We start from the raw sequence: 22,626 nt of genomic DNA, 5'->3' as shown, positions 1-22,626 counted from the left end.
ACTCTGGAGCCACTATACATGATCATATATCAGTATCAGATTTTACACTAATTATTATAAGCAAACGTACCTCAAACCGAGGATCATCAACTTCGCAGTAAGGTTTTCGATCTGGTTTTTTGTGTGTATACCATTCACTAGGGCTCCTTACATTTAGGCAATCGAAAAAACGATCGAACATAATGACAAATTTTCGGGTCTCCAGGGTAGTTTGATCATCATAGTAGACTAGAGCATCGTGCACAGATTTACTCAGCACCTGGGCAGCAGCAAAACAATACAAGTAACGTGCTCACTAACATTTTGGGGTGTGTGTATACATGCAGGTATCTGTACATTTACTTACTTGTGCAGCTAGGTCTACTCTCATCCGAGAAAACGATGTGAGGTGGACATGCTCCCGTTTTAGCTTCGGTAGAATTGAGAGACCCTGTGATTGCACTTGCATGTCACTGTTCTTCTTATAAAGGTCTTCAACTTGTTTCCACTCAATATATTGACCATTAACCTGCCATTTGTAAAAGTACATGTTAGTATATTACATATAATTATATAGCATACCTGCATGTGACGTGTACCAGATGTGGATGAGTGAGACCAACAGTTTCTTACAGTTTTTATCAGATGAGGTGGATCCGCGATAAAATATAGCCATCGATTATCTTCAGAATACGGATTACGAGCCTTGTACGGGTATGTGGAAGCATCCTGCTTGCAATAATGCATCCGGAAAAACTTTCGGTTTGGTCCAGCCCCATCTGCTGTAACAAACAAAACCTTCATTCCACAAGATTCAAGCTGCCGGATCGCTTCCCAAATGATTGGAAACATTAATTCACCACTGGTGTTTTCAGTTGCAAAGTGAGCATATGGAAATTTTAGATGGAACAGCAAACCACGAACCATTAATACGAAAACATATTTAGCGACTGGAGGATGTCCTTCATCTTGTTCCAAGTTAAGGAGTTGTTGATTGATGTCACCAATATTAACAAATCCAACTATCTCGCCACTTACTTTATTATAAACAAGATTTTCTTTTATTTTCATCTCATCAATTAGTAATCCAAAATATCGTCTTCTTTGCGGAATTGATGCCTTCTGAACTTCATCTTGTAACATAATGTTTACATCATCTTGAAACCCAGGTTTACTTTGAAAGTAGTGCGTATAATCTCTTAATGTTCTGTCGCTAGGAAGAGTGATGAAACCACTGGTTCTCAGTGCATGATAAGTACTGCTGGACATTAGTTTGAGGTTTAAGCACCACTTTATGATTACCGGATGCCATCTTATCTGCTTTGGGTTACTAGTCATAGCAACTTTAAGTTGCTCTTCCCAGAACAATCGGGCAAAGCTTCCCTCCGGATACACGGTCTTGACTTTATCTGTGTTTTCTGACATAAGTTGCTTCAAATTGTTACTGAAATCTTCACAGACAGTGTCACTTTGTGTTAGGGTGAGAGCCCTTATTTTTTCACGCAACCTATTCTCTCTTTGTTTACACAATTTAGCTTTCTTTTGGAGAGAATCAATCTTAGCCACTTTTTCTGGGGTACTTAAGTACTTATTGTTTGTGAACTTGTGAGCACCACTGTCAGATGATGAAGAAGCAAGTTCTGGTTGATTTACATTTCGTTTACTCCATCTGTGATATATAGAACGTAGTGTAGCTCGGTAATTGGAGCATGATGCACATTTAAGATTGTGTGAAATGATGTCACATTCAAATGTTCGGACTGTTTTACTGTAATGTTGACCATTTAACAATACTCGGAAATTATCAACAAATGCTGCTATTTTTCCACTAGATGTCAGCAGTTTTCCTTTTCTAGCCAATACCATCCTTACAAAGTGGTCTTCAGGGTGCCCAGCACATACATGTAAGGTATCCAGGGTGCTTAACAGATTATTTAGCTTTATTGTGTCTAATGGGCCATCAAACCGTTGCAGTGCAGCACAATTATTTGGATCAACTCGGTTATCATTGATAAAAAGAACCCAGTTTAAGTTTCGATCAACAGTTAGACTGTGCGTAACTTTAAGTGGTTGAGTATCTCTATCGATTTTACAGACAGTTAACTCGTCCACGTTACTTAGATTACTCCAAGAGCAATTAGGAAGGGTCAAACTCAATTGCAATCTTGAATATTCTTGAGAAGTTGACAATGGTTCATCAGAGGACACGTCATCATCAGAGGACACGTCATCATTGGCGGACGAAAGTTTCTGCCTCTTGGTACAAGCCTGTCGTTTATCTCTTGCATCTTTAGCATCCTTTTTTCGATGCTGATTTTTCTTCTTGCGTGGCATTTCTGATAAAAGTAATTATACATTACGACAGGACAAGGACTATTCTCCCTTGCTATGAATGCCATAAGTGCTAACAATAGACCAATGATAGGTTAGAGGGATTACGGTGATAGCATAACTGCCTTTACAGTATAGTGAAAAACTGGAGTTTCCCTAAAGTAAACAAGAAAGGAGAAGGACCATACATTAAAGTAGTGAACATAGATTGTAGTTCATGAAAGAAGCTAGGCAATATAGCTTTCAATAGCATTATGGAGGGATTATTAGGTAAAATCTAAAGAAAACTGACCTTTAATATCCCACAGCACACATATTTTTAGTTTCCAAGAGAGTACATGCAGTACAGTCACAGGACTTCGTCTTTTTTTTATAAAGCACATCTCCAGTCGCAATTATCTAGCTTTATTTTTGTGATACAGATAAAAATAGCCAGTGTTCTTCAGCAGCCTAGGCGTAACGCGGCTAGACTTCAAAGGGTTTTGCCCACACAACATACAAAACATAGTAAAACGTGACGTCAAATGACGAGCGTTTCCAATCCCTTTCTCTTCCTTCATCTATGGTAAAACTGATGACATTTAATGGGTGGGGCCCATAGAAGAGCCCAGTTTATATGCATGACATGAACGCGGCTTCACTTCGAGATCATCTGCATTTGGACAATTTTTGGGGGTGGGGCTGCAACTCCACACAAAGCTAAGTCCTATGCATTTACAACAAGTCCCACCAGCTTGCTAAAGAATTCAAATCCTCATAAGTCATCTGAAGAGAAGGTGAGCTCTCTGATCATGTGGGAAGTACCTAGAAGATAGGATGACCTTTTGTGCAATCCGTTCCATGCATGTATGTACGGATTAATTCATTTCAATTATAATCATTCTATGAGCAAGACATGTATATCAGATGAGATAATATTCTTGACACTTGTATATAAGCCTCAGTGGCATAGGAAGCAATTTCTCAATGGGGGGACTCCAGGTTTTTTAATGGAAAAACTGAAGTACGGTTTAATATCTACATGCATAGCAGCTTGATAAGTTAATAGCCTGGGGGGGACTCCCTCCCTTCCTACGCCACTGAGCCTATAAAATTGGCAGAGATTAGTTATGGTTATGGTTACAGAAGCTTAGTCAAATTGGCTTGCTAATTTCCCTATATTTAAATTTGTCATGCATGGGCACTTGAATATTTAGTACTGTTACCAAGTGATAAAAACTAAAAGCTAGTTGTATGCTACCGCCGGTCTGTGTCAGTGTTCGCAGTTAATTAATAGTTCTGCTGATGTGTATAAGTAGCTCTACTTATTCATTAATCGGACTGCTATTAAACCTGTAACATTTATTGACTGGTGGGTGGCTCACTGTGAATATTGATACTTTCATAGATAATCACCTTTAGCCAGCAGTATCAAATTTTGCTGAGTTGTAAAATTTAAATTGCCTTTTTTCATAGATACGTTATGGCTCAGGCTTTTAAAAAGGTCTCCCGTGCTATTGTGGTGGTCAGTCCAAGCCAACAGGACATTCCTCAAGAGCCTGCCAGAGAATCAAACCATGGTCACATCACCATTATTGATAAAAGGCGAAGGAGAAAACAATCTAAAAACCGAGAAATAAGCATTGAAATGTTCAGCAATACAATTTCTGACGGCATGCCCTCACCCCACCAGCTGGCTGCAGATGGTCACCTAGACGATCTCAAAAAGTACATAGAAGGTCTTGGAACTACTATCAAAGATAAGGATGAGAATGGAGCCACCCTTCTTCACCATGCCACAACTAATAACCATATGGCTGTCATGCAGTACCTCATTGACAGTGGAATTGACCTCAATGCTGTTGACAAAGATGGAAACACAGCACTTCATATAGCCTGTGACAAAGGTCACATTGATGCTGCTCAAAGTCTGCTTGGAGCTGGAGCTAGCGATACAATTCTTAACAAGGCTTCCGATGCTCCCCTTCATTTGATTATGCGGAAAAACAATGCAGAATTGCTAACAGCATACCTCGAGTATCCAGTGGACATTGTTATCAAGGGCTATCGAAACCGCACACCTCTTCACATTGCATCAGAAAAAGACAACTTGGATGTCTGTCGAGCTTTAAATGATGTCATACTTGCAAATGAACACTTCAAAAAAATTTATGGCTTTCGTTTATGTGCTGCCGATGACGATGACTTGACACCACTTCACCTTGCTGCTCGTGTCGGCTCCCACAGAGTGCTCCGCTATTTGATTTCTCGCTGTATGGAACATGGATACTCACCAGAGAAAGTGCTTAGCTTCCTCGACGAAGAGAACAGTACACCATTGCACGCTGCCGTAGATGGAGGACACTTGTACGTTGTCGAAGTTCTGCTGGAGTATAAAGCATGTCCAAAAGAATACAATGGTAAACAACTTCCACCTTTCCTTCTAGCGTGTACACAAGGAAAACTCGATATGATGAAGTTGATGGTTCAGCATTGTGGAAAAGAGCTCGTACACTGTCGTGATCAGTATGGGCAGACTGCCCTTCATCGCTGTGTGCATTGCATCAACAGCCCTGAGATTATTCGCTTTCTTCTCGAGAACGGAGCTGAAATTGATCCAGTAGACGATGAAGGAAGGACACCATTGCTTGCTGCAATCAAGGCTGGGAGCTCTTGTGGTGTTAAAATCCTTCTTGTAGCTGGTGCCAGCATCTTCATGAAAGACAAACATGGCTTGAACCCTCTGCACTACACTGTGAAACACAAGAGGAAGTTCATTCTCCGAGCTCTGCTAGAAATTCCACGTGCTTCTGAGCTAGTCACCGATTGCGACAAGAAAGGAAGCTCCCCCTTACACATTGCTCTCAACCTCTGCCAAAACAACCTAGTTGCCATGATGGTCACATTTGCTGCCCAACAACTCAAAAATATCAAAGATGTTAACGGAAGCAACTATCTCCATCTAGCTGCAGAAAGTGGTGATTGGAAAGCCCTATCGATTCTTCTTGATATGTCGGAGTGCCAAAAGCTTCTCAATCAAACTAACAAATATGGAGGGACTCCCCTACATCTTGCAGCAGGTGGTGGTCATATGCGTGCCGTTGAAATTCTTCTTTCTAGTGGTGCGATGGTGCACAAGTGCTTTAGTGGCAGTACACCTTTCATGTATGCTTGCTACAAGGGGCATGCAGAAGTTGCTAGGGTCACTTACGAAGCTCACCCCTTCCAGCTGACTTGGACAGATGACCTTGGAAACAATGCTCTTCACCTTGGAGCCCAGAGTGGATGCCCACATGTGATCACATTGCTGCTGAACATAGGCGTGCCTGTTACACTTAATGACTGTGGTGAAACATTCTTTGATGTCATTCTTGACAGCCACTTTACTAAATGTGCGATGGCGGCCATCCATCATGAGCGATGGCAGGAGTGCTTGGACGCAGTGGGGCCACAGAAGGAGCATCCCATGATCTCTTTGGTGCAATCCATGCCAGAAGTTGCAAAACTTGTGCTCGACCAGTCTCACACAAAAGCCGACGTTCCACGAGAAGTGAGAGGTTATTGGGAATCATACAACTTCAAGTATATCCGACTCAAGTCTGACAGGAGCTCTGAATGCCCTGATGATCTAGACGATGATGAAAAAGCAAAGCTTTTACGATCTGAGAACTATGACCATATGGAAGCCCCGTCGATCCAGTACAAGGGTAGTAAACGGCAAGCCAGATTCAGTCCTTCGTACAGGCAGACGTTAAGCAATGGGCACCTCCAGGTTCTTCAAACAATGGTTAGATTCAATCGAGTGCCTCTTCTAACTCACCCAGTCACTGAGAGCTACTTGAAATCGAAGTGGCGAAAGTATGGGCGATGGGTACAAATCCTCAAAATGTTGGCAATAGTGCTCCACATTGCTTTTCTGATTGCTTTCACCTTTTTAGCTCCTAGCCCAGTGGAAATGAGAGGGAGCACTCAGAGCAGTGACAATGGCATGAGTAATTCTACAGGCTTAAACTCGACTGCTGTTGAATTCAGCCCAGCAGCGAACGTTGCTCGATTCATAACCATTGGCTTTACAACCATCGATTTCATTCATTGGCTTGTCACTGTGTTTCGACTTGGACTAGCTGAATCGCTCAACATTTCCAGGAACACCTTTGTTATTGTTGACATTTTGTCTGTGATCTTCACATACATATTCGTTATTCCTTGGACATCGCTCAACGAGGTGATCTGGGAAGCTGGTGCATTGGCTTCTTTCTTTACGTGGTTCAGTCTGGTTCTAACCATCCAACTCTTTGATTTGTTTGGAGTTTACGTCACCATGTTTCTGGCTATAACGAGGACAGCTTTCCAAGTGCTCCTCGTCTGCTTTTTGTTCATTATTGCCTTTGCCATGTCTTTGTACATCCTTGCTGGCAACACTCAGGAGTTTTCAACGCTGGGATACTCACTCTTCACAAACTTTGCTCACCTCCTCGGCGAAATTGACTATATCTCCTTTATTGACAAGGATGTATCAGGCCAACTCTTTTTTAGCACTCTAACCTTTATGTTTGTGATCATTATTGCTATCATCATGGCAATTGTTGTGCAGAACCTACTCATTGGTTTGGCCGTGGGAGATATCGATCTGATCAAGAGAAATGCTATCGCTGAAACAAGAGCAATTGAAATCGGATTTTACAAACGAATTGATACGATTTTTCCAGCAAAACTGTTCTGGAGGCTCGATGTAGGGAGACACACTACTTTTCCAAACAAGAAAGTCAACATTTTGCGTTTTCTCTGGAAGTTTGTGTGGAAATCTATCAAAGGGGAAGATCCAAACAAGGAAGAAGCTATTAATAAGGACCTGGATTCTCTGTCGAACAGTGATCACAGCATTGAGAACCAAGTCAATAGCATCAATCAGAGAATCGATGAGCTGGCCCTCGCACAAGGGAAGGTACTCGAAATGTTAGCTCAAATCTTATCGTCACAGCAGAATTCAAAAGTGGAGTCGAATGATCATGAAGACAAATCAAACTCTAGCCGGTAATAAATAATTTTAGATATGTCTATATATAGAAAAGAAAAGGAACTGTCCAGATCTTTGTTCTTCATAATTATTATGATTACTTTTGTTTGCAGTAATTATTTTTGCAAATTTCCAGTTGCCATGCGCATAGTTTATTTGTGACATCATCATAATGTAAAACTAATGACATTTTAATGGGTGGGGCCGCCCCGCTCTTATTAGCTGCTCTAGCTCTCTGTAATGTGTCTAGCTATATGTATCTCTCTATACTGCACTGTAAGGAACTTGAAGCCTGAGGTACGTTAATTCTTAACCTGATAATAATTCCATCCAGATAATAATTCCATCCAGCCACTGCATCTGCATCCACTGCATCTGTATCCAGCTATCAGTATATAAGCGACAGGTACAAACATACATCACAAGCCGTGTTCTAACCCTCATTGTGAAGCTGCTAAAACGGTCAGGTAGATGTTAAAAGTGATCAGTTGAGACTAGAGTTACGATATCGTCTTACAAAAGTGCAGTAGACTGACTGTACTTGCATGTGTGTATCATAATCAGAGTTAGAGGTATATACAAACGGGGAGGTGGGGCTGCTGTGACTTGTGGCTGTTTGCTAACCTCTCAGTTTTGCATGGTAGCATCTGATATAATAATATATAGAGGTTACACACTGACCAGTATACCCATGCAGACAATATATTTTTATTGTGATCATGACTTTCTTTTTCCCATAATAATTATGCATGATCTAAGTGACTTGTGTAGCTATATGTAACTGTTCCTCCCCATGTACTATACTAGTGGTTGGTATGATAATGCTGGCATAATCAGTTACTGATTAGTCTCACCATGCATGGCACCCAAATTATTAGGCAAACTGGAAATAGTAATACTGGTATATCATAATAGTAAATAAACTGTAGTATCATCTTGTTGTTTTTTTCTACACACCTTCATGTATATATTTATAGCAAAATAGCAATACATGTATAGTGTTGTTGACATCCATTGATAGACTTGTGCAGTGCAAAACAGCATGCAGCTGCTGATATTGGTGGGTGGGTCTGGTCAAAGTTTATGGCTTCCAGCAGAAAACCAAGCTGCTTGAACTTGAAGTAGCTAGCTCTCATACCTGAAGCAGAAGCTTGACTTGTTGTCTCCATAATTATGTTCAAATTACTGTTTTGCTATTTTTGCAGTAAATAAATCAGTTGTTGACTGGTTGCCTGGCTTATAAAACCTACCTAAGCCACCCTACCAATGTCGAGGGCGTATGTATACAACCAGTCAACATAGCTAGTACGTCAAGTGGGTGGCTATTTATTTTGGAATGGCATCACTACTTGTGTAACGTCAATGAGATGTGCATGACTATGGGAATACATGTAGTAGACTCCGGCCACCCTTGGGACAGTGCAACTTGGCCGGAATAGCGAGTTGGCCGCATTTCAGAAGAAAATGGCCACGGCTTAAAGACGACCCTACCTCGAATGAACGAATCATTATACTCTCTATCACACCTAAAACGTTATATCCAAAACGTATAAAAACCTAGTTTGAGACAGCCAGTACTGACCGTTGTACAGAATAGCGAGTGGCCGTATTTCAAGGCGCAGTAAAAATCTAGCTAGTAATCCGTACCAAATCAAATGGCCGGTATATCGAGGTGGTCGTACTTCAGAGAGCCAGAATGGCGAGAGTCTACTGTAATAGATTGACCGACCCCTTAGCTCCCATTGCTGTTACTTACGTAAGGTGATAGGGGAACTGATAAAAAGAAAAATACAATGCGTATGACAACTCAAACTCATGTTAATACTACATGCGTGTAACTTGAATGTTTTCCTTTGATCATTGCTCATGTGACATTGTCATGGGATACATTTAAGACACATCTGTTACGGTGTATTTATGAATACTTTTATCATTGTTCCTATAGTGATGCATGTTGATGATAGTGTATCCTTTTGTGTATACAGATACTATAGTTACATATGCATGCATGCAAGCATTATTATACTGAGATACCGTATAGCGGGAGGGTGGTTTAAATGAATGTTAGTGGTTTTCGCTGATTAAGCATCTACTGTGAACATTTATACCCACGAGTTTAATATTGCATGCATGCAGGCTGCAGAAAGGCTGCTATATTCTGCGAACATTAAATCCGCGAAAACCTTTCTAACAGTTATTCCGCGAAAGTTTATACCCTCAGCTATACGATAATTGATAAGTTGGGAATGCTTTGCCATGCAGCTATTTATATAGCTAGCTCTGTAGTAGCCTCGATTCCAGCCGCGAAGAGAAATGCGGCCTGGTATACCTTGTATGTGCATGCGCGAAATAATTGACAGCAATTTCATCGTAATAAACGGACAAAGTTACAAAAAGGAAGAATACGTATGATAATGTGACCACAATGGCAGCTTTCAGAGACACTAATCAAAGTAGAATAATTATGCTACAGCAGTGTTGCTTCTTCTAGCTCTGTTTATAAAGATGCCTTTCTAACAGGAAGAGTGGTGGACTCTTTAATACATCAGTAGATCTTGAGTGAATAACTTCCTGAGTGTCGAGTTAAAAGCTTTCAGGAGTGATCATTAGTTTGACTTCTTGTCAAACATATAAAGGCAAGATTTGGTAGCAGAAGACTTGCCTCCATATTACCACAGCCTCATCAGGGGACCCACAGGAACACATCATGCCTTTCCTATAACATCTGTAGCCTTATACAGTGTAGGGTGTTGTTAAGTAGAGACTTGGCTTGATACATTGATGCAATAAAGGGCGTAAGAACTCAGTCATCTTTGCACAATACTTCTAAATAAGTTCTATGTAACGGACTGTAACTTCAGAATACAAATAGTATACGGTTTATTTTACTGACAGTATCCACAAAATACACGGATTATCTCCTTTTGGGAGTAATGTATGCGCATGCGCATACAAGGTATACCAGGCCGCCTTTTTCTTCGTGGCTGGAATCGAGGCTAGCTCTGTAGCTGCATGGCCGTAAATGTTGCCTCCAGAACACTCATGTATGTATAGCCCAGGTTTGTATTGATGTTTTTATAATTATGAGGTCACACTTACTCACAAATTACTACCATATCACTGTAATCACCTCAGTTGCCCATTAATTGTCATTATGTATGTAGCTGAGCTGAGATCAGATCATGCTAACGGAGCCAAAATCAAGTCACCATGCATGCATTTCCGACTTACTCTGCTCAACAATAAATATTTTAGGTCAATCGTTTACCCGAATTCTGATCTAAAACTGTGAAAGTATATGCAGTTTGTATGCACCTAACTATAATTTTTATACGACTTTTCTCGGTATCCCTATAATAGGTCGACAATGACAGAATCGATTGCTGCTGAAGAATTAACGATTTACCACGATTAACTTCTGGGGCAAGTCAAGTCTCCAGCTTTGGCTAGCCGGCCAAGGAAACAAACGAAAAAGAAAACGTCACAGCAATGGAAAACAAGTGTCCATTCGACTCTCCCCTCAAAGTGGCCTCCCCTCCACCATACAGCTTGCTTCCAGGGGTGATCTTGAAGACTTGAGAGACTTCATCGAAATTTCTGGAACTTCTTTAGGGGACAGGGACAGTAATGGAGCCACACTTCTTCACCACGCTGCAACTAACAACCAGATGGCTGTCATGCAGTACCTCATTGACAGTGGAATTAACCTCAATGCTGTCAACAAAGATGGAAACACACCACTTCATATAGCCTGTGACAAAGGTCACATTGATGGTGCTCAATTGCTTCTAGGTGCAGGAGCTAGTGACACAATCCTTAACAAGGTTTCCGATGCTCCCTTGCATATCATAGTTCGAAAAAAACATTCAGAGCTACTGAAGCTTTCCTTAACAACCCAGTAGACATCTTAATCAAAGGCTATCGACAACGTATACCCCTTCATCTAGCTGCTGAGAAAGACAATCTTGAAGCCTGTGAAATACTACACAACAGTAGTGTCATGACGGAAAATTTTTCTGCATTCCGTCTTAGTGCTGCTGACCAAGATGACCTCACACCAATTCATCTAGCTGCTCGTTCTGGCTCCCATATCAACAAAGGCCTGGAGCATGGCTATACACCAGAGCAAATTTTACGATTTCTCGACGAAGAAAACAGCACACCCTTGCATGCTGCTGTTGACGGTGGGCACATTCAAGTCGTTGAAGTTCTACTCCAGCACAAATCACGCCCAGATGAAAGCAAAGGCAAACAGCTCCCTCCGTTCCTTTTGGCCAGTGCTCAAGGCAAGCTCAGCATGATGAAATTGATGATAGAACATTGCGGCAAAGAGATAGTACATTGTCGAGATTTGTACGGGCAGACTTCCCTTCACCGATGTGCACATGCAATCAACAGTGTTGAAATTATCCGATTTCTTGTCAACAATGGAGCGGAGGTAGACCCAATTGACGACGATGGAAGAACCCCCCTAGTTGCAGCAATCAAAGCTGGCAGTTCTGGTGGTGTAAAACTTCTCATGGAGAAAGGATCCAACATTTTTATCAAAGACAAAAATGGTCTCAATCCAATCCACTATGCCATGAAGTACAAACGAAAGTTCATTTTAAGCCGCTTGCTAGAAATGCCGAATTCTTCAGAGCTGGTCACAGACTGTGACAAGAATGGAAGCTCCCCTTTACACAATGCTCTCAACCTCTGCCAAAACAACCTTGTTGCCATGATGGTCACATCTGCTGCCCAACAACTCAAAGACGTCAAAGATGTAGATGGAAACAACTATCTCCACTTAGCTGCTGGTAGTGGTGATCGAAAAGCACTATCAATTCTTCTCGACATCCCAGAATGCCAAAAGCTTCTCAACCAAACTAACAAATTTGGCGACACTCCCTTACATCTTGCGGCAGGGGGTGGCCATGTACGAGCTTTGGAAATCCTCCTTTTGAATGGTGCAATGGTACACAAGTGCTTTTGGGGAAACACCCCATTCATGTATGCTTGCTACAAGGGCAAGGCTGAGGTAGCTCGAGTCCTTTACGAAGCTCATCCATTCCAACTAACATGGATCAATGATGCCGAGGAAAATGCTCTTCACCTTGGAGCGGAAGGTGGCTGCCCTGAAGTGATCATTCTCCTGCTTGATATTGGAGTGCCTGTCATCATGAACAACAAGCACCAGACCTTTTTTGATGTCGTCATTAACAAGCGCCTGGTTAACTGTGCAATGACTGCAATCAAGCACAAGAGATGGCAAGAGTGCCTGGATGTACATTATCCCCACAAAGACCATCCAATGATCTCCCTCATTCAATTTATGCCTGAAGTTGCCAAGACTGTGCTCGATCGCTCACACACAAAAGCAGACCTTCAGCACGAGGATCTCTTATATTGGGAAACGTATGATTTCAAATATATCCGTCTAGACAGACAAGATTCAAGTCACATTGTCCTTCAACAATCGGGACAATCTGATGAGCTTTCACAATATGAGGATGGAGCATCTGCGGTCAAGTACAAAGAAACGAGAAGAAAATCTTCCTTCCCTCGATTTCTGAAAAAACATCCGATGAAGAGCCGGTCAGCAATAATCTTGAGGTTCTCCAAAACATGGTGAGGCACAATCGCGTTCCTCTGCTCACTCACCCAGTCACAGAATCATACTTGAAGGTCAAGTGGGAGAGGTATGGCCGATGGGTGCAACTTGCCAAAACCTCTTTGATATCCCTTCAAATTATCTTCTTACTGGTTTTTACTTTTTCCGCTCCTACCCCAACAGAAATCAGAAGCATCGAAGCAATGGAATAGCACAGTAAACTGCACAGATGGAATTAACTGTACGGGAACAGTAGAGTTTAGTACAACTGCAACAGCTGCTCGTTTCCTTGCAATGATATTTGCTTTCGTCCAGTTTTTCGATTGGCTGGTGGCTGTTATTCGTCTTCGAGTAGCAGAATCACTCAACATCACTCGAAATTCATTTGTGCTTATTGATGGACTATCGATACTTATGACACTGATATTCACTATTCCCTGGACGTCAACCAATTTGGTAGTCTGGCAAGCAGGTGCGATAGCATTCTTTTTTGCTTGGTTCAGTTTGTTTCTCACAATCCAGCTGTTCGATTTGTTTGGAGTGTACATCACCATGTTTATGGCTATCACAAGAAATGTACTGCAAGTGCTTGTTATTTGCTTATTCTTTATTATTGCATTTGGTTTGTCACTGCATATACTTGCTGGGAACACTCAAGAGCACTCCAACTTTGGATACAGCCTGTTCAAAGTCTTTGGTTTAATGTTCGGAGACTTCAGCTACATTTTTTTTGTTAGGTCCCAGAATGATGAAGAACTCTATTACACCGAACTTACATTCATATTTGTGATCACTATGACTATTATCATGGCCATTGTTTTCCAAAATCTTCTGATTGGTTTGTCCTTGGGCCATATTGAAGAGATAAGACTGAATGCAATTGCTGAGAAACGAGCCATTGAGATAGGATTTTACAAACAGATTGATAGCAATTTCCTTCGAAAACGTGCATTTTGGAAACTAAACAATGAGTCCAGAAAACACACAATCCATCCTAACAAAAATGTACTGTGGATACGGCAAATATGGAGGCACTTTTGGAGGACTTTAAAAGGCCTCGATCATATTGATATGGAAGCCTCCCTCCCGACTGACAACTCTCACAGTGTTGAGCAAGAACTGGTCGGTATCAACGCACAGATTGACGAGCTTGTGGTTACTCAAGAGCGAATGGCGGAAACACAAGAAAAGTTACTCAATATGGTGAACCAAATCTTATCAGCTCAGCATCCTCCGAAATTGGACTGATCGTGATAGTAATAAAATTATAATTATAATTGTATACCTAATTGTATTTGAACATTGACAATGAACAGCACTATTTTATTGTATTAGTTTTATAATACTATGTTTTAAATACTATGTTTATATTTATAATAACTATGTTGTTGTTGTTTTGGAATTATAGAGTTATGAACTTATGATCCTGTCATTCGTGAAAAAATGGGCGGTATAACGTAGAGTTGGTTGATTGATAAATATATAGCGGTTGGTAGATTATATTATAATTATGGTCGAGTCTAGCCTCCTTCACAAGGCCTCAATAAGGAAGAGCGGCCTGGGATCGAGGCTAGGTCGAGTCTAGCCTCGGTCCCAGGCCGATTTTTCTTTAATAGAACGAAGTTGACCTAGCGTTCAATTGGAGACGGATCGGCCTGGGGTCGAGTCTAGCTATTCTATTCTTTTATGCTCAAGTTAACATGCAGCCTACAAATGGCCTATTACCGTACAGCGCGAAATTTTCGAAGGGCTTAATTTTCGCGAATTTCGTGGGTTAGAATTCTACACGAAAATTAATTAAGTCCACGAAAATTGTTCTTTAATTAGAATTACCTGCTATCATGCAAAGATTTAAAGGCGTGGCTTCCGGTAAGCAGCCATTCTGCGAACATTGTGCAACGAAATGGCTTTTAGAGGCCAATCCACGAAATATAAGTGCCTCGAAAATTTCGCGCTATACGGTATTCCTCAAAACACAACATAAACTATACCCCATATCATCCACGAGTAGCAACGAACTATAAAATAATGGCCACACTCTTTTAACAAATGCCAGGGAGATAATCGGAGGTGGTTGTTAACGGAGGTTCCACTGTATATTAAGTTCTAACGCATAATTATAATGCATACATGCAGTCATCACCTTCATCACACCAATAACGATGTCAAAAAAAATCATTGCATTAATAATTATTAAGCAGGCCACAATTAATCTATATATTATAGTGATTGTCAAAAAAATTGATTTAAAGTCCCTAAAAGCTACGATTTTGTTGGAAATGCTTCTACTATGGAATAGCCAGCTCTAGTGGGGTAAGTCTGAGCCTCCACAAATCCACTCTGTTCTAGAAGAAAGTAAATTTCTTCCTCAGTTCTTAGACGTGAGTGGGAGGGGTTGAATGCCATCATTGTTAGGTCCATTAGAGACTTCAGCTGAAGGGGAAAACAAAAATTATTGCATGCACATACACACGCACATAATATAATTACATATGTACATCAACAATGAACAAAGTATGTATACAAATCAGCAAAACATTAATTGTATGGTGTAAGCTGCCTATAATATATAATAGTATGGTAAGTGTGTTTCTGGGGGAACATTGGTACAGCTAGGACAAAGAGTTCAACTTTAAACATAAGGTTAAGGTTTTATTGATATACATGACAAGTGTGGGCAAGGGTTGAGTGGTCACGGGGTAAAATTAAGGGGTAAAAGAATGCATTATCCAACAGTCATGTAAGAGTTTAACGACAATAGCCTGTGCACTATTATTGTCTTTCAGTTAAGAGGGTCTTAGGGAGAAGGTTCTGACTATAGACTCTGACTGATCATACAGAAAGATACACAACGTAGTCTTTTAGTCACAAGTAGGTCTTTGAAACACTCTTCAAGTATATACTTCAAGTATATATAATCAACAAATGAAAGCTTAAAGTCGATCCGCTCACCCTTTCCTCAGAGAAGCTGCCAGTGTGTAGGATAGTCTCAATGACAAGCACTCGATTGCCCTTGTTCACCACTCCATACAGATTGCTCAGAATGAGAGCAGCATCTTCATCAGACCAGTTTTGTAGTATGTCCTTCAAGATGAAGCAATCACAACTACGGGGTGGAATAACTTGAATTATAGACTAGATAGCAAACAGAATACGAGTAGTTTCGACATAGAACATATCGTAATGTCCTCACGACAGGCAGAATACAAATGTAAGACTGAAACAGAATGACAATACGTGTAGGGACGACAAAGCTAAGATTGAGTAACCTGGACCCAGAAGCTTTTCTTCCAAACCTTCCAAACCATCTACTATTGTAATGGTGTTAAACATGTTTGTGTGTATATACGTGGTAGTCTCTATGAATAATCTTATAGCGAAACAAAATTTAGCTACGCACGTACACACGTACAACCTCACCTTGTTTTGGGGAGCTGTTTTGTGAAGTTGCCAGCAATCAGATTGATTTTAGCACCATCTGCCTTGCCTTTTAAGAAGCCCCTATGAGCACAAACAGGCAGAGGTGAAAACGAGGATACATTGTACACATAAATTATTTGGTTGAAACATGTACATGAAGAAAAGGCAACCATATACTATACACCTTGTTTATTTAATACACCCTACAAACTGTGTACGTAAACAACATTGTGCAGACAACACAATGTACCACATACGTACAAGTTCTTGCTTCGACTACTCATTACGTTTAACCAGTATTATAGCTGGGTTACATACATGTACGTATAAAACTATCAGGCTCACTTTGCATTTGTAATCACATCAGGAAGATCAAAGTTAGTTCCTTCAATGCCGTGAGCATAGTACGTCAGTACCTCGTGCAAGAAAGAACCCATTCCACCTCCGATATCGCAGATGTGCTTGCATGAGCTGAACGGAGGGTAGTCAGCAATTATAGCCGGTGCATGCAACCTAGAACTGTCCCCCAAGCCACGATCATAGATCTCTCTGAATACCGGGTCTTCCTTCAATTGAGGTAGTAGCTCCTTACGGTAAGTTTCCTTGAAGCCCGACAATCCAGAGTACAAACTGCGTGAGAGGGCTGTGCTGATAACCAGTGACTCATCTCCAGCGTACAGTAGGACATAGTGTTTCAAGCTCCTTGGGTGACTGGCCACAAGGTACTGACTTAGAGGGGTGAGGTCATACTTGTGTTCGTGAGCCTCTTGTAAGATGTCAAAATGCGATGCGGCGTGCAAAATCCGACAGAGAAATGGCAGGCTAATTGGCTCCAGACCTGATTCTTGGTCGACCAGTTCTTTCAGTTCTTCGCAAGAGAGTGGTTTTTCCACTCTATGCAGAATATCGGGTACGTTGAGATAAGTGATCATGTATAGAGCACGGGACTCCAAATGCTGAACGGCTGTAGTCATGACGCGGATATGGTATGGTTTCACATGCTTTCCCCAGTTTTCGAATGATTGCCACACTTTGGAGTTAAGACGATAAAGGGGCCAGCTGGGGAGGTCAGTAGGAGGGGCGACACTGATGTAACCGAGGACCACTGAGAACAAGCCAAGACTTAGGAAAATGTGCCAGGTCTTGATCTTAGAGAGAATGTTTTTCGGAAATTTCTTAGCCAGCTTTCCGCCTTCGACGTTTACTTTCGGTTTACCATTGGCTATCATGATGTTAGAGTTGACCTGTGTACAAAAATCAATGCACTTTGTTAGCAGTCATAGCTAGAGAGCCCTAGATATTATTATCAGTGAGCCAGACTGCATCGGACTGCATGCTAAAGCCTGATGCTGGTGCAGTACAGTACTGCCTGGCGCCTAGCCATAATTTAGATTAGAATGTAAAATACACTGACTTACCCTGTCCTGGAGCAGAGATGTCTGAAACTATTGCACGTAGTCTATGCCACGTACCTAGGCTGCACTTGTTGGACAATGGCAATGTGAATTCTTCCAAATGCAACTACATGTACAACGTACAGAACAATGAACAAAAGATACCTAATAGGAGCGCATCATAACTCACGTCATAGCTCATTTTCAGACATTGGGAAATCCCCAGGGTCTTTCCACTTTTGTATAAAGCCGGCCAAGCGGCAAGAACAACTTGAACAGATACAGCACTTTTTAGGCAACAACGAAGATCTTCCCAAGCACCAAGGATCATCTACAACCCCTGAGTGTAAGATATTCACTAGCTAGGAGTAGTCCAACACATGTACCCCAACACACACTTTGATAGTCTAGTCACAGTCACTTATTAAATAGTCAAGCCATAGACAGTAGTACAGTCTAGAAGTCTGACGTGTCTTACATCTATGATCTATGACTAGACTGCGTACGCGTAGGCTTGAATTGCATATCAGTAGACATCCATCAAAAGTAATGGTCAGAGTATGCATGTAATCCACCATCTGTACACGTACACACACTATAAATATTCCCCCCCAGGCCCGCTATGGCTACTAACCCTAACCCCATACCTGGTCTATTTGCATCGAGTATGAGTGAAGCCAATCCCACTCACTGCCCTCTGTGCAACACCCCTGTCGCCGGTAGCGACGGGCTACAGCTGCACTATCTCACCAGTTGTGAGAGCTATGATAGACGTGAGTGCATTTTGTAGCTAGTGATAATTGGGGGGAATTTTCATTGGTCTAGTGTTTATTTTTCTGACCAGTTTACATGTAATTCATTGTGAAAGTACATGGGAGGTTCCTATGAATTCCCTATAATGTACATATGTACTGTACTTCCCTGATAAAAGGCAGTTACAAGTTTATGTATGTACTTGTTAGAAAAGTTCACTGTTTTTTGGACACCACAATAAATGCTCTTGAGGTCTAGCTCTTTGTCCGAGCTTCTACATCATTGTATAGATTTCTGTGTAATGTGACAAATGCATACTCTCCCGGTTCTACAGTGTCCAATGAGCAACCACGCCCCAAACCAACAAATGTCACACCCCCTTCTGCTCAACGTAACACTTTTGAAGATGTGCAGCATCACCCCAAACAAAATACCACACCCCATTCCTCTCAACGCAATATGTTTGAAGATGAGCAGCCTCGCTCTATGCCAAGTGCCACACCCCCTACCAACACCTTTGAAGACCCATCCTCCACACTGGAAAATGTGGGTGGGACTGGCGGGGGTGTGGCTACTCCCCCGAGTGGTACTAGCACCGTGCAATTCATGTGGCAGCCGCTGACTGATATATCGTATCCCGACATAATGCTCTTAGCTTCATTCGAGGTGAGGTTGTCATGGCACCAGAAAATGCTATAATTATGTTATCCCTGGAAAAACAATCGGAGATTGAGAGTGCCCGTGTGTAGAAAATATAACTGTGTAGTTATGACAATTAGTAGCTAAGAGCTTGAATAGGTACCGGCCGTCTTGTTCTAATTACAGCACCAAAACAATTAATTCGAATCTGGAAATAGTCTACATTTCGAACGACAGAAGAATTCTTATTGACAGTTGGTGCTAAGAATAGGGTAGAGCTAACAACAAGAACGAAATATTAGCATTACAGTGACCTGGTTGCTTCTAATAATTATAGCCGCTCAAAGTTTCAAGACCGTAACAGTTTGTTCTAGCTATATCTGCATGCACTCAAAGTCAGTATTTTATCGAATGTGTATCAGCAACAGCAGCATTTAACTGAGCCTGGCTTATAGACTATGTCCTTGAAGCCATGCTAACTGACTATAGATTGTTGGTTATACATGTAGTCGTGCTAACTAATTACATGTTACTGTACAGGAGCACTGCTAAGCACCACAATAAAATAATTATGAAATGGAAATGGCTCATAAATAGAACAAATAAAACTTACAGTTGGTTTTTCTATTGGAGTGGTTCTGTAATTAGAAGAAAGACGGTAGCCAATGATATGGCTCTATTTTATGTCAATCTCACGTAACAGTAACTGTCACTATTTAATACAATGCTCTGTGATTGTCTCCCTATACACTGTACATGTGCTCATCCTAGGAGAAATTCACATGTGATATCCATAGATTGATGCTTATAATTATTCAGACAAGGATACTGGGACCCATAGTAAACACTATAATTATCACTTCTCAGCCCGGTAGTGTTTCCCTTAAGTTGGACTCTGACGGAGGTCACTATGTCTCATCAACTGTGGCGATCCCCAATGGGACTTACGAGGGACAACTGGTAATCGGAGACAGCTTCATCCATCCTGTCAAAAAGTTCACTGTCAACAATTCTAATGACCTCATCGTACTCCAGTTTGATGTGGAGCAAGGCAAAGAGTCGTCAGGTAAATACTATCGATTTGCTTCATTTAGTGTGACCAATTAAAAGCTATAATTTATGTGCACTAGTTAGTCACGCAACCATGCATAGATGCACTGATTTTTCCTATAGCCACAGCTATCTATTTTACTATAAATTCTTCCCTGCTATTATAGCTGACAGTGATTTGGGAGTTCCTCGTTACGGTACTGGCAATATGCAACAGAACCCAAGCTACAGTGGAGTATCGAGCTACTCGTACAGTAACCCCACCTACAGTGGGTATAGCCGCCTGCCACAGGACCTTGGTCACAGTGGGGGAGACCAGGGGGGATCTGGTGGGAGGCACTTTACTGATATCAGCAGTGGTTTTGGATACTATGACGGTACATGTACATGTTATATGGTGTTACAGTAGTATCAATAAGCCGTTCTTTGCAAAGCTGAAGGCTCGTAAATTTATCTGTCCCTGCCGTTGCTTATTGGGCTGTTTGGATAGTTTACATATCAACATTGAACGTGACAAAAACAATGTACATGCAAATACAAGTGTATGAGATACATACATGTATTAACATCAGTCACCAGCTGAGTTCATTGCAATAACGCAAATACCGATGCAAAACAGCAATTGACTAATTCATACATCAATTAATGTCATCATGTAGCCCAGCAGATTTATGTGTGTATATGTACTGATTTGCACAGGTTATCGAACGGCACCAAACACACCACAATCCACTGTTCAAGCTCGATTGGTCAGACACACCACCGCTACCACACCCAGCAGCTTCGTACCCACAACCAGCCACCCTAGGACCACACCCCATTCCACTACCACCTCTGTGAGAGCTGCAGACCCCCTATCAAGGACGACTGCACAAATGGACCCCCCACGAAGCACACACATCACTACAAGTTCTGAGCCCCCACCGCCAAGAACAACACATATCACTGCGAGTTCTGAGCCCCCACCACCAAAGACCATACCAGCCTCTGGGAGACTCCCCACAGTGGACCCCCCACGAAGAAGCACACACATCGCTGCGAGTTTCGAACCAGGGAGACCTCCCGTAGTGGACCCCCTACCAATAGGAGCACCCGGTGTTTCACCAACCCCTCAAACTAAACCATTGTCAAAAGCAAGTACGTCAAAAACAAGCTCACGAAGGAGTGGTAACCACGGAAACCGAGAGCCTGTACGATCTGTTTCGGAGTTCAATGTGGGAGAGCTGAGAAAGGGGGAGGAGTTTCCATCTGATATGAATGTGTACCAGCAGCTGTTAGAGGGCGTGACTACCGAGAGAGATGAACTGAAACAGAGTCTGGAACGTGTGAATGCTCGTTGGGACGGGAAGGTCAAACGTCTGGAGGCTCAACTGGCTCGTATGAGTGACAACACGGCTATTGGGGTGTGTGTTGATGCTACTGTATGCCAGTCCTTTACTTAGTCAGGTGGTGCCTCACAGTTGACCGAGGACTGCACGTACACTGTACCGTGGGGCCAGAACATTTTGTACAGGGTACATGCGTAAATTACAGTAACTTGGTGTGTATAAATCCTATACATTGTGCCATAATTATGTATAGCCAACATAAAATACAATGTACTTAACCACCATGCACAAGCTACTCCTAATCACTGTGTTACTTCATTGCTGACCTACCTTCATGTAGGGGGACAACACACAAGCTCTACAAGAGGCTCAAGACCGGATCACCATTCTCCAACGAGAAGTGGACACTCTGAGGACAGAGAAGGACACTACATCGACTGGTTCAGCTGACCTGGAGAAAGAGCTCCAGGAGCTCAAGGATAGGAACACTGCTCTGGAGCATCAGCTCTTGGAGTATGCCGAGACCATCAATGATCAGTCAAAGGTACTTGTAGTTTCGTGAACACCTCCAAACTGTGCTGAGGTCTTTAAAGATGGCATAACTCTAACCGACTAGTTATACTTGTTGAAAATAAATGTACATGTATAGGTGCTCAAACTGACTAGATACATGTATGATACATGTATTATAATATTTGCATAACAGTAGCATGTACCCTACTAATGCATATGTGTAGTAAGTAATCATGCACACAAAATAAGAATTTATTGCTCTTCCTCCAGTACATGCGTAGCCAGGGTGCATCTCAGGGTTCTGGAGGAATGATGGCTGATCAGGACTTGATCCACATATCTGCTTTTGCCAAGAAACAACAATTGGAGCATGCTGAAGCATTGGCTGAACTCCAAACAAAAATCTCATCAACGTCAGACACCATTTCCAATGTGCAATATACGAGCATGGGGATTTCAGCAGAGATAGAAGAGTATCGAGTGCAGAACGAGAGATTTGTGCAGGAACTGGCCCGGAAAGATGAGGAGATAAGAGTGCTGAAACTGGGGAGAGGAGGATCACAAAATCGACTTGTAAGTCTTGTAAAATGTGTTTATGTATAATTATATAATAATATGATATGACTGGTC

At 41.8% G+C, this 22,626-nt stretch overlaps 5 protein-coding genes across 6 annotated transcripts in view; 4 read left to right on the top strand and 1 right to left on the bottom strand.

The window, feature by feature from the left end:
* Positions 1-2,943: 2,943 nt before the first annotated feature.
* LOC135349766 (transient receptor potential cation channel subfamily A member 1-like) lies at positions 2,944-7,490 on the top strand. Its single transcript, XM_064548375.1, has 2 exons — positions 2,944-3,086; positions 3,766-7,490. The coding sequence occupies exon 2, from the start codon at positions 3,773-3,775 to the stop codon at positions 7,325-7,327; it is 3,555 nt and encodes a 1,184-aa protein (XP_064404445.1). The 5' UTR covers positions 2,944-3,086; positions 3,766-3,772; the 3' UTR covers positions 7,328-7,490.
* A 3,816-nt stretch (positions 7,491-11,306) lies between these two features.
* Positions 11,307-12,920, top strand: LOC135349770 (transient receptor potential cation channel subfamily A member 1-like). The gene has a single exon (XM_064548380.1). It carries the CDS (start codon positions 11,307-11,309, stop codon positions 12,918-12,920), a length of 1,614 nt encoding a protein of 537 aa, XP_064404450.1.
* A 266-nt stretch (positions 12,921-13,186) lies between these two features.
* On the top strand, positions 13,187-14,300 carry LOC135349775 (transient receptor potential cation channel subfamily A member 1-like). Its single transcript, XM_064548387.1, has one exon. The coding sequence runs from the start codon at positions 13,194-13,196 to the stop codon at positions 14,145-14,147; it is 954 nt and encodes a 317-aa protein (XP_064404457.1). The 5' UTR covers positions 13,187-13,193; the 3' UTR covers positions 14,148-14,300.
* A 764-nt stretch (positions 14,301-15,064) lies between these two features.
* Positions 15,065-17,883, bottom strand: LOC135349523 (uncharacterized). Its single transcript, XM_064548057.1, has 5 exons — positions 17,738-17,883; positions 16,665-17,563; positions 16,320-16,400; positions 15,852-16,005; positions 15,065-15,332 (listed from the first exon to the last, which is right to left on the bottom strand). Exons 2-5 carry the CDS (start codon positions 17,546-17,548, stop codon positions 15,162-15,164), a joined length of 1,290 nt encoding a protein of 429 aa, XP_064404127.1. The 5' UTR covers positions 17,549-17,563; positions 17,738-17,883; the 3' UTR covers positions 15,065-15,161.
* A 32-nt stretch (positions 17,884-17,915) lies between these two features.
* Positions 17,916-22,626, top strand: part of LOC135349683 (uncharacterized) — a 32,458-nt gene continuing 27,747 nt past the window's right edge. For both annotated transcript variants that reach the window (XM_064548240.1, XM_064548239.1), the window contains exons 1-8: positions 17,916-18,059; positions 18,329-18,486; positions 18,801-19,132; positions 19,973-20,171; positions 20,323-20,532; positions 20,855-21,558; positions 21,824-22,027; positions 22,267-22,569. In XM_064548240.1, coding sequence (XP_064404310.1) covers positions 18,336-18,486; positions 18,801-19,132; positions 19,973-20,171; positions 20,323-20,532; positions 20,855-21,558; positions 21,824-22,027; positions 22,267-22,569 — 2,103 coding nt within the window. In that variant the 5' untranslated portion in view covers positions 17,916-18,059; positions 18,329-18,335. The remainder of the gene's footprint in view (positions 18,060-18,328; positions 18,487-18,800; positions 19,133-19,972; positions 20,172-20,322; positions 20,533-20,854; positions 21,559-21,823; positions 22,028-22,266; positions 22,570-22,626) is intronic.

Source organism: Halichondria panicea, chromosome 16, assembly GCF_963675165.1.
Source record: "Halichondria panicea chromosome 16, odHalPani1.1, whole genome shotgun sequence".
Lineage (NCBI taxonomy): Eukaryota > Metazoa > Porifera > Demospongiae > Suberitida > Halichondriidae > Halichondria > Halichondria panicea.
The sequence above is the reverse complement of the archived record's forward strand: the minus strand, read 5'-3'. Positions and strand labels throughout refer to the sequence as shown.